Source organism: Octopus bimaculoides, chromosome 2 (assembly GCF_001194135.2).
Source record: "Octopus bimaculoides isolate UCB-OBI-ISO-001 chromosome 2, ASM119413v2, whole genome shotgun sequence".
NCBI lineage: Eukaryota > Metazoa > Mollusca > Cephalopoda > Octopoda > Octopodidae > Octopus > Octopus bimaculoides.
Window position 1 is genome coordinate 73991990 of NC_068982.1, and position 11849 is coordinate 74003838.

The window sequence follows — 11849 nt, forward strand, 5'->3', positions numbered from 1 at the left end:
CCATCCCCTGCTGGAGCCTCGTGGAGCTTTAGGTGTTTTCGCTCAATAAACACTCACAACGCCCGGTCTGGGAATCGAAACCGCGAGTCCGCTGCTCTAACCACTGGGCCATTGTGCCTCCACTGTAGATAAATAACCCTGGCATTTCATTCACATGTAATGTTGTGAGCTCTGCCAGTTATTCATCATGGAAACTGAATAACTGACCCCCATGAGTCTTAGACTGAATGTTCAGGGGTTGTTTTTGATGATGATGAGAAATAAATGAAAAGCAATAGTTTTGTGTGTTTTCCGATGGCTTAAATGGTCCCTCCATATTGTAATTGTTCCAATTTCAACAACACGGTTTCCAATCATGTCAGTTGCCAGAAAGTAAAGTACAAATCGGAAATAATTTTTTTTTTATTTAAAAAACTACTAGCAACAGAAAATAAACTTCAACAGACAAATGAAAATGTCAAATATTTCATCGTTTCTTTTTTTTACTAGGCTCTTTGGTCTTTTTAAATTGTTCATCATAATCGAGTTCATCTTCCAAGGATTTCTCCTTGGAAAGAGACGGTCTAATATGCTGCTGTTTCACCTTGCCAATTTGAGCAGCAAGTTGCAATTCATGTTTTCTTTCAAAAAATGTCAGGATTTCTTCTTTCTCTTGAATCTCGAGTAGTTTGGTTTCGATCTCTTTCCGTTTGGCTGCTCTTTGGTAAGCATCAATTTGTTCCTGTAACAAACGACTTCGTTCTTTGGCCCATAGAGAGAAGTTACTGACCTGTTGGTCAATATCTGCCTGTTCAAGGGCCGGTAACTCTGTGTTGACAATACTGTCTACTTCTTTTTCAAATTGATCGCAGTTTTCGACAACATAACCTCCAGCAATGAGTTGTTCAAACAACGTCTGCAGGTAGAGATGAAAAGATGTTAACGTAGGGATGTAAGTAATTTAATGAATAAGTGAAATATTTAACGAAATGAAATTAAAAATATCAAAGTCAACGTTTTTGATAACAACCCACCACACAAGATCACCTGATACAGACTTCCAATTAATTTAAATTTAAAATCATCTAAATTCCATGTTAATTTATGTCTCAAACACCAGTTTTATGAAGGCAAAATTATTTACTGAATTCTTTTATTATTATTATTATTATTATTATTATCATCATCAAAATAAATTGAAACAAGTGCAGTGTAGTTCAACAGAAATATGAAAACAAAAAGGTTTAAGTGATCTAAATTAAAAAACCGTCTATCAACATTTCATAATTTATGTTTCAAATGCCCATCTTTGGTATTTTCTGAATTCTTTGTTCTTTTCAGAACAAAGCCAAAGTATTTCAGTTAACAAAAGGGTTCATTCTTAAATAATCTGAGGTGCCAAATTTATATTTTCTCCTTTCAATAAACTTTAAGTGTTAAAGCAGTTGTTACTAAGTTAATTTTAACCCTTCAGCATTCAGATTACTTTGTCCAATGTAATGCTTATTTATTCACATTATTTTGAATTAATCATGCATTATCTCACAGCTTTGAGATTTCAACGATGTCATTGCTAATTTTTAGAATGACATTATAGGATAGGTGTAAGAGGCAGTATTTATCCAGTTTGAGTATTAAACAAGTAGGATATGACTGGTTTAAAGGCTAATGGGTTAAATATTTTCTCTTTGATTCACCTGGTTGTAGAGTTAGTGGTATCACTTGTTTGAAGTGGGCAAGTGATATTTCAAGCTAAGGATTAAATAAACCCAAGGTCAGCCATGAGCTCCATGAGAGCTTAAACCAGTTTCCATTGTGTAAGTGATTGAGATTACAACACTCTCTGCTGTATGGGATGTCATCCCAGTTACTGCTAGAACCTATTTACAGCTGAGTGGACTGGGCAATGTGAAATAAAGTGTTTTGTTCAAGAACACAAAACACCACCGGTTGGTCAGGGAATCAAAACCACAAAGTTAAATGCTTTTGAATAAATCCAAAGAGGGGGAAACAAAAACCAAAATAAATAAAACAAAACCTTAAATTTGTCCAAATAAAGTTCCTTCTCTTCAGCTGATAATCTTATTTCTTCCCTGCTGTCATGCTTTCGTAAAAATCCTAATTCTTTCTTGGATAAATTTGGATCCTTCACTTTGCAAAATTCCAAACACTCTTGAAATTTCTCTAGCTAGAATTGAGAGAGAATATGTAAGTTGACAATAAAAACTCTAAGCATCTTTTAAACATCACAAAACTACAGACATTTAAAATATATTATAGAATATATTACAAGATTCCACTGCTTTAACAGTAAAAAAAACGGTAAATAAGTAGCAGAGTTGATATAAGAGTGGACAAATATATAAATATGTCTTAACATTGGTTCTCATTACTATGATCCACGACCTGGGTATGACTTTAAACTGTATCCAGTATTGAAGCCCTCGTTTGGAACTTTCAAGATTTAGAGAAGTGTGGAACCACTTCTTAGCCACTAATGTTTCCAGGTCTACTCTGATTTAGAGTAGTAGCATCTGTCAGGGTTCCAGCTATGGATTAATTAGTACGTCATATAATTGCCTCTGGATGAAGGGGCCTCACAGACAACAAACACCTAATAGACCCAAAGCAGACTAGGCCCTTCAGCTCTTGAACTGCTCATCTAAGAGAAGGTAACTCCATAGGAATCCAGCATCCCAATAACTGCTGGGCTCATGGAACTTGTTGCACCAGACTAAAACAAGTTTAAGAGGACGAGAGATTGAGACTGGATCTGCACAAACCACACCCACTGTAATAAAATTCATCATGCAGGCTGTGCAGCAAACCAAGACTAGCACCAATCTATGTAGCTATGCCTTGTTGGACCCTCATTCATTGAAGCAACAAGAGAGTCCACCATTATGATCCAAAAGAAGGCACACTAATGCTAGTATATGTTTGATGGGATGTATTTGAGGCAGGATTTTACAACTCGATTCTCTTCCTGTCACCAATCCTTATCTTTTTTTTTTTTTCAAGTAAGGAATTTATTTCACAGATCTCTGAAGGCACAGAGCAATTTGTCATAATGTCAACAAGTTTTTAAAAATATTTTAGTCTTGAGTGAAGATAATGCTCATGATCCTTTATAGATCCTCCAAGACTGGTAGAAAGAAGGGAGGGAAGTATCCTCAAACCAGAAATGTGGCCCAAATGCTTGCAACAGAGTGAACTCAGCTAAAGAAACTTGATGTGCCAGGTGGTGGTGTTAAACCAAGTGATGATGGAATTTGAACTCGGAATACAAAAAGCTGGAACAAATACAGTAAAGCATCCAGTCCAGAGTGTACCACCATTCGTGAGAACACCAAGTACTTGCAAGACAAGACCCACCCGCCAGCTCAAAACAGAGAGAGGGAGAGTGTGTGTGTGCATATGAATTTATATACATATCTTTTATCTTTACTTGCTTCAATCATTCTTCAAGGCACCCACTATACTCTCAGAGTGGTTGGCGTTAGGAAGGGTATCCAACAGTAGACACCTTACCAGATCACATTGGAGCCTGGTACAGCCTTCTGGCTTGCTAGTCCTCAGTCAAACCATCCAACCCATGCTAGCATGGAAAGCGGATGTTAAACGACGATGATGATAGCAATGATATAAATAGACAGAGAGAGAGAGAGACAGAGAGAAGAGCAGTTAAAAAACTAAGCTTCTATGCATGTTGAATAATTAATGTTTGAATAAAACATCAACTGTTTGCCTTTATACAAAATAAACTGTAAGGGCGAGCGTGATAGATAATGTTTATTTTAAAATTACAGTGGTTAATACTGAACTAGTTTCATGTTTAATAGACAAATTAAATAAATCAATTTTCTAAAAATTCATTTAATTTAAATTTGTTATATTACAATCATCAGCAGTATACTCCCATGTTTTTGGAGAAAAAAAAAAACATGTATAACTTTAAAATATAGAGAGAAAGAAAAAGCCATGCTTTTTCATTCACCATTCAACAAGCTTCTAAATTTGCCGAGGCCAAATGGTGAACAAAAAAGCATGGCTTTTTCTTTCTCGCTATTTTGAAAACATATTTGAGTAGCTTGAATTACGAATTACTGTGGATGAATAATGGTAAATATATTTTAAAGTTATACATGTTTTTTCCAAAAAGGCATGGGAGTATACTGCCAATGATTGTAATATAACAAATTTAAATTAAATGAATTTTTAAAAATTGATTTATTTCATCTGTCTATTAAACCTGAAACTAGTTCAGTATTAACCACTGTAATTTTAGAATATACACTATCCATCTCACTTGTCCAGCGGGTCATAGCCCAACTAATGAGGGAAAGAGTCAGTCTAGACGAGATGCGAGGGGCGATTAGCCGGTACTGGCATCGACCATGCTTGAATGGTGCTTTTTACGTGCCACCATATACACACACACACACATATATATAGATATATATTTGCTGAGTTTGCTAAGGTTCTGGTGAAGTGCCATTCCCAGTATTTGTTTCAGCTATGCACAATAATACCAGTTTGTGCAATGTAGCATGTGTAATTATTTAAATTTCAAGTGGAATGGCACTGAAACAATTGTAACCAATATCAAACTAATGCTATACTGATATCTTAATTTCTCTCTCTCTCATATATATAAAAATATACCAAATAAATTTTTCCAGTCTTTTGTTTTGATATATATATATGCGTGTATGTGTATATAGATATACACACACACGTGTGTATACATCATCATCATTTAGCACCTGCTTTCCATGCTGGCATGGGTTAGATGGTTTGACTGGAACTAGTAAGCCGGAGAGCTGCACCAAGTTCCAGTCTGATTTGACATGGTTTTCTATGGCTGGATGCCCTTCCGAATGCCAACTCCTCCAAGAGTGTAATGGGTGCATTTTACGTGCCACTGGCCCGGGTGCCAGTTATGCCACACTAGCACTGGCCACGACTACGATTTCACTAAAACCTCCACAACTCGGTGCCTCATCATGACCGCAGTCAAAAATGACAGAAACAAGTTTTAAAAAGAAAGACACACACATATATGAATGTATGTGTGCACACATGTATAACAATAAGCAAAATATACATATATGGGTGAATATGTATCTTATACAAGTGTACATCATCATCTTTTAACGTCTGCTTTCCATGCTGGCATGGATTGGATGGTTTGACTGAGGGCCGGCAAGCCAGAAGGCTGCACCAGTCTCCAATCTGATCTGGCAAAGTTTCTACAGTTGGATGCCCTTCCTAACGCCAGCCACTCCGAGAGTGTAGTAGGTGCTTTTACGTGCCACTGGCACGAGGGTCAGTCAGGTGGTACTGGCATCAGCCATGCTCAAATGGTGCTTTATTTGCTTGCGAAGACCTATTGAGGCAAGTGTAAACAAATCAAAATTGCTGACGTGGCCTATGACAGTACCGCTTGATTGGTACTCGTGCCAGTGGAACATTAAGAGCATATCCAAGCCATGGATTGGCTCCCGTGCCAGTGACAAGTGAAAAGCACCATTTGAGCATGATCGTTGCCAGCGTCGCTTTACCAGCACATGTGCTGGTGGCACGTGAAAAACAACATTTGAGTGTAGTTGTTGCCAGTACTGCCGGACTGGCTCCCGTGCAGGTAGCACGTAAAAACACCTTTTGAGCGTGGTCGTTGCCAGAACCACCTGACTGGCCCTCATATCGGTGGCATGTAAAAGCACCTACTACACTCTCAGAGTGGTTGGCATTAGGAAGGGCATCCAGCTGTAGAAACTTTGCCAGATCAGATAGAGTTTGGTGCAACCTCTGGCTCACCAGTCCTCAGTCAAGCTGTCCAACCCATGCCAGCATGGAAAGCAGACGTAAAACGACGACGATGATGATGATGATGATGATGAGGGTACATGTATAACAATAAATAGAATTTCCAACTTACAGCACATTTATACACACATGGCACCTTGGGACCAGCAAGCAGTTTCTCAAGAAATAACAGCCCTTTATTAAATTTTTCATATAGAGCAAATCCATACGTTTGTAAGGTACAGCTTAATAGGTTATGGTCAGACAATTCTTTACCAATCATTATCAATGTTTTTCCCAATAGAAGCTGGGGTTCTGAGATATCAAAATGGTCATCATAGTACGGCTTGTTCATGTATTTCACTTTTACCCAAACTTCCTAAAATATATGAAATAATTGAATGGTTAGAATACAATAATGTTTAAGGGAAATTGGAAAAGTATTTCATAGGTGTGACTGTGTGATAAAAAGTTTGATTCCCAATAAAATGGTTCCAGGTTCAGTCCAGCTGCATGACACCTAGGGCAAGTATCTTCTACTATAGCCTGAGGTTGATCAATGCCTTGGGACTGGATTTGGTAGATGGAAACTGAAGCCTGTTGTGTGGGTGCGTATGTGCACGTGTGTGTGTGTACATACACATCAATCATCATTATCACCATTTAATGTTTGTTTTCCATGCAGACATGAGTTGGATGGTTTGACAGTGCTGGCAAGCCAGAGGGCTGTCTGTTCCAGGCTACTGTCGTCTGTTTTGGTGTGGTTTCTATGGCTTTGTAACACCAACCACTTAAAGTGTACCAGGTGCATGAGTGAGTGTTACTGTCTCCTTGTTTTGACATTACATGATAGTTGTAAATGGGCATCACTATCAAACAAGTGGTATCATTTGTTTTCAGTCTTCCATGAAAATATGTCTGGCCATGGAGAAATATTACCTTGCTCAGAAACAGGTGAGGTTCAGCAACAGAAAGAGCATCTAACCATAGTAAATCTGCCTCAACAAATTCCATCCAATCCATGCAAGTATGGAAAAGTGCAAGTTAAAATGACGATCACATGTGCGCGCACACACACCTATAGGCACAGCATAGCCAAAAGGTTAGGAAGTTCACTTTGCAAGGTCTTAGGTTCAAACCCACCATGTGACATCTTGAGCAAATGTTATTTGCTATAGCCTTGGGTTGACCCATACCTTGGGAATGAAATTAGGTAAGCAGAAACTGTAGTGAATCCTACTGAATGAATATACCTGATTCAAAGGCAGAGCATTGTTAGAAAATCTGTTATGTTGATGCTGCTTGAGAATTATGTTAAGGGTACATGAATATGTGTCTGTGGAATACTCAGCCAATTACATCCTAACTGAACAAGTAAATAATTCAGTTCACCAACCAACTGAATCACCATTGTCAAAACCAACATAGAAGCATCCAGATAAATAAATAAACAAACAAACACACACATGCAGGTGTAGATGTGGCTGTGTGGCACCTTGGACAAGTGTTTTCTACTATAGCCCCAGGCCATCAAAGTCTTGTGAATGGATTTGATAGATGGAAACTGAAAGAAGCCTATCATATATAAATATGTGTGTGTGTATAGACATCGTGCAATGGTTGTACATGAGCATGCAAATGCTGTTGCTTATTTTTCTGTGAAAAACATATATAGCTACAGAAAGACATTACCTTGCTTGGAAACAGGTGAAGGTTGGTGACGGTGGTGGGGGGGATCTAGCTGTAGAAATTCCATCTGATCCATTCAAGCATGGAAAAATGGATGTGAAATGATAAAGATATATCAGTGTGTGTGTAAACTTACAAACATACACATACATATACCATCATGTAATCTCTTTGCTCCATGTTAGGATGGATGGTTTGACAGGATTCAATAGGCTGAGGAATTGCATCATGTCCCAGTGGTCTGCTTTGGCATGGTTTCTACACGTGGATGTCATGGCTCAGTGGTTAGAGCATCGGGCTCAAAATCATGAGGTAGTGGGATCAGTTCCTGGACCAGGCTGTGTTTTGTTCTTGAGCAAGACACTTTATTTCATGTTGCGCCAGTTTACTCCGCTGTAGAAATGAGTTGTGATGTTACTGGTGCCAAGCTGTATCATTCTTTGCCTTTCCCTTGGATAACATAGGTGGCGTGGAGAGGGGAGGCTAGCATGCATGGGCAACTGGTGGTCTTCCATAAACAACCTTGCCCTGACTTGTGCCACAGAGGGTAACTTTCTCAGTGCAATCTCATGGTCATTCATGACCAAAGGGGAGTTTTTACCCTGCCCTTCCTAACGCCAACCACTTAACATGTGTTGAGTGCTTTTTTTTAATGGCACCAGCTGCCTGCCAGACTATGTACCCTGAGAGAGGCAGATATATACTAGGAGATAAGGGGTTATGTACACACACAAACACGCACACACTTTGTAATAATCTTAACGTCCACTTTTGTATGCTTGTATGGGTCAGACATTTGTTGAGACAAATTTTCTATGGCTGGATGCCCTTCCTGTCACCAGCCCTCACCTTTTAATAATTCTCTTTGACCAGACATGTTTTCATGGAAGATTGGAAAAGAAGGAAACCACCTGCATGATGGTGACACTTGTTTACAACTATCACCTGATGTCAAGGACAAGGAGCACAAATATATATATTAAATGGGCTTTATTCAGTTTCTTTTCACAAAATTCACTCATACAGTTTTGGTCAGCCCACAGCTATAATATATGATACTTGCCGAACCCTTTAGTATTCAGACTATTCTGTCAAATATAATACTTATTTCTTCACATTGTTTTGAATTAATCATACATTACCTTATAACTTCAAGATTTCGATGTGTTTATTTTTAGAATGACATTATAGGGTAGGTATGAGAGGCCAGATCCGGCTAGTTTGAACACAAAACAGGTAGAATATTTGGGCTGGTTTAAATGCTGAAGGGTTAAGGTACCACACAATGAAACTGAACAAGAAACCATGTAGTTGGGAAGCAAACTTCTTAAATTACACAGCCCTAAATATACAGATACAGATATTCCTGCCAATGAATTAAAAACAAACCACATAATACATACCTCAACTTCCTCTTCAGCTTTTTCCTCTTGAACATCTTTGCAAACCTCTGACTGTTTGGGTAAAGATAACAGAAACTTGACACACGAATAAAGGGACAACAAGAGAGTAGACCGATGGCTAAAATCTTCTTGAAGCATCATTTCATAGGCAATCTGAGCGGCACCTGTTATTTAAACACCATACAGTGCAATAATAATAATACAAGAATAAATAATAAATAGAAATGTTAATGCTATACTTTCGAATATGAAACAATCCTCCTTCTCATCTTCTTCTTTGCATTAATGAATATGTTTCCAGAGTTGCATAAATGAGACAGAATTCATATTATGGCCAGATGCTCTTCCTGCTGCCAACCCTCATCTGTTTTCTAAGTAGGTTAATGTTTCTTCCTCAGTTGGGCAAGTGTCTTCTTATAGCCTCTGGTCAACGAAAGCCTTGTGAGTGGGTTTGGCCAATGGAAACTGAAGAAGTATGTCATATGTGTATGTGTATATTTGCCTGTGAGTGAGTTCAAATTTCCTCTTGGCTTCAAGTGTGATTGCTATTTGTAAACAATGGCCTTACAGACAGAGCCATTCGCTTGCAGTCCACCATGAAAACACATTCAGGCTTCTTAACATGTGACATGTAGTATAGTCTTTGTAAAAAAAATGCTTATCCATACAGTTCTGTCTGTTTCCAGTTCTCTGCATAGAACATGTTCTGGGAGATTATTATTACCTTGGTTGGAAACAGGTGTGAGTTGGCATTAAGAAGACTGTCTGGCCTTAGAAAACTCTGCTCCAACATACTCTTGTCTGATCTATGCAAGTATGGAAAAGTAGATGTTAAAATGATGATGATGATGATGAACTAATGATCTCTGCTGGACAGCAAATGTAGACAGGCAGAAACTACAATATACCCTTAAACATGGTACACAACCACACTTTTCAACTTGCTATGTTAACAGACAGGTTCACATAAGGCCTTGCGTAGTGACTCTAGGCAAAGCACATGACCCTGTTTACCTATCATACAAGCTCAAAGGTTGAATGTTCTGTAGTAGCTCTTCCCCACAACATATCTTCCTAACATTTCCTCCCACTATTTGTATCCACTCACTACATTCCCTCCCCCTCTACTTTCGCAATATTGTAAACTTATCCACCCACCCATCCTGTCCTATCCTTGGTTCCACTTCACTTGTATACACCTTCCTGTGACTTGAGTGTACACACCTCCTGTCACATCTTCATCATTTTCCCTCCTCTCTCTCTTTCCTGCTGAGGTAGCCATGTATCTCCTTTACTGCAAGGCAACTATTTGTGTACCTCAATTCATGCTCTAACCTCTCATTCCCTGGCACAAAACCACCTCCCTCAATATTACTCCTATCTCAGATGAGAAGTCTAGTCTTGTCTTGTAAGATACTTGATGATCTCATAAGTGATGGTGCCACATAAAAAATACTCAGTACACTTTATAAAGCAGTTGGAGTTAGGAAGGGCATCCAGCCATAGAAACCATTCCAAAACAGACAATAGAGCTTAGCAGAGTCTTCTGACCTGCCAAAACGTCCAAACCATCCCAGTATGAAAAACAGATGTTAAATGATGATCACGAACAATCAACTATGAAAACAACTCTTTGCTTCAACAACATGCAGATAATCCAATTTGAAAAACCATTCCTTTTTGTTACCAGCATCTACAAAAGGATGTACAAAAATGGAAGAAAAAATAAAATGCTTACAGTCATATTTTCCAGTTTTAATGAAATAGTCCATAAGAATATTTGATGTGGGAAAATCAGGAAAGATTCCATATGCATTCTGTTGGAAAGCAAAGTATTACAAAAAGTCAATAAGAAGATAAATGTTTACAGATAAATCAGTGCATTTATTTGTTTATAACATGAGAAATTCATCATCAGGAAAATCAGAGTTGAAACTGAATGCAGGGCAACATTGTTTGTTTGTTTATCTAACATCCAATTTTCCATGCTTGTATAGGTTGGAGAAAGGACATATTTGAGGTAGGAATTTATAAATGGATGTCCTTCCTGACACTAACACTTATCTATATTTCAAAGAAGGGATTTTTTTTCTTTTATTCCATGGGTCTTCAAAAGTGTAGAATGTCAACATTGTCATAATGTCAACATTCCCATACACCTACAATATTGGTTTCAAATTTTGGCACAAGGCCAGAAAGCACTAGGGAAGGTGTAAGTCAATTACACTGATTCCCATTCTTCAGCTGGTACTGATTTTATTGACCACAAAAGGATAAAAGGAAAGTTGACCTTGGCCGAATTTGAACTTAGAACGTAAAGACAGATGAAATGCCACTAAGCATTTTGCCTGGCATGCTACTGATTCTGCCAGCAGAATATACAATATTGTCAATGTTATCATCATCACCACTCTGTTGCTAGTACCCCTCAACTCATGCACCCACCCATCTCTCAATCCTTCCTAATCTTTAGAGAGATTGCCCATCTCCCTCTCTCCCACTTCTACTCCCTCCACACACTCTTGCAAATCACCTCCACCCACTATTCCTCCTCCCTGAGGTGCCACCATTATCTGGCTCTTTGAAGATACTATCAATTCATTCTCACTTTCTCTCCTAAATGTTAATAGCTACGTACCTCCTCTACAACATAATCTGCCCAACCCCATCTTTTCTTTCATATCTCAACCACCTTACATCTAATATAAGGATGCAACACCACTCTCTTCTTGGCTGCTGTAGACTTATGAGCTACAGGGTGACCTCAGTAGTGCTGGTGGCACAAAAAAAGTACCTAGTTCACTCTGCAAAGTGGTTTGCATTAGGAAGGGCATCCAACCATAGTAACCATGTCAAAATAGACACAGGAGCATGATGAAGTCCTTGGATCCATCAGATCCCTGTCAAACTGTCCAACCCATGCCAGCACAGAACAGGAAGTTAATTGATAATGATGATGGTCATATATAT

The 11849-nt window shown here is 38.5% G+C and overlaps 1 protein-coding gene across 1 annotated transcript in view; it reads right to left on the bottom strand.

Moving 5' to 3' along the window:
• Nucleotides 1-373: 373 nt before the first annotated feature.
• Nucleotides 374-11849, bottom strand: part of LOC106874248 (28S ribosomal protein S27, mitochondrial) — a 21268-nt gene continuing 9792 nt past the window's right edge. Inside the window, exons 6-10 of the mRNA XM_014921904.2 lie at nucleotides 10618-10696; nucleotides 8880-9043; nucleotides 5921-6166; nucleotides 2018-2167; nucleotides 374-895 (exon numbers count right to left, since the gene is read on the bottom strand). Of these exons, the coding sequence (XP_014777390.1) occupies nucleotides 467-895; nucleotides 2018-2167; nucleotides 5921-6166; nucleotides 8880-9043; nucleotides 10618-10696 (1068 nt within the window). The 3' untranslated portion in view covers nucleotides 374-466. The remainder of the gene's footprint in view (nucleotides 896-2017; nucleotides 2168-5920; nucleotides 6167-8879; nucleotides 9044-10617; nucleotides 10697-11849) is intronic.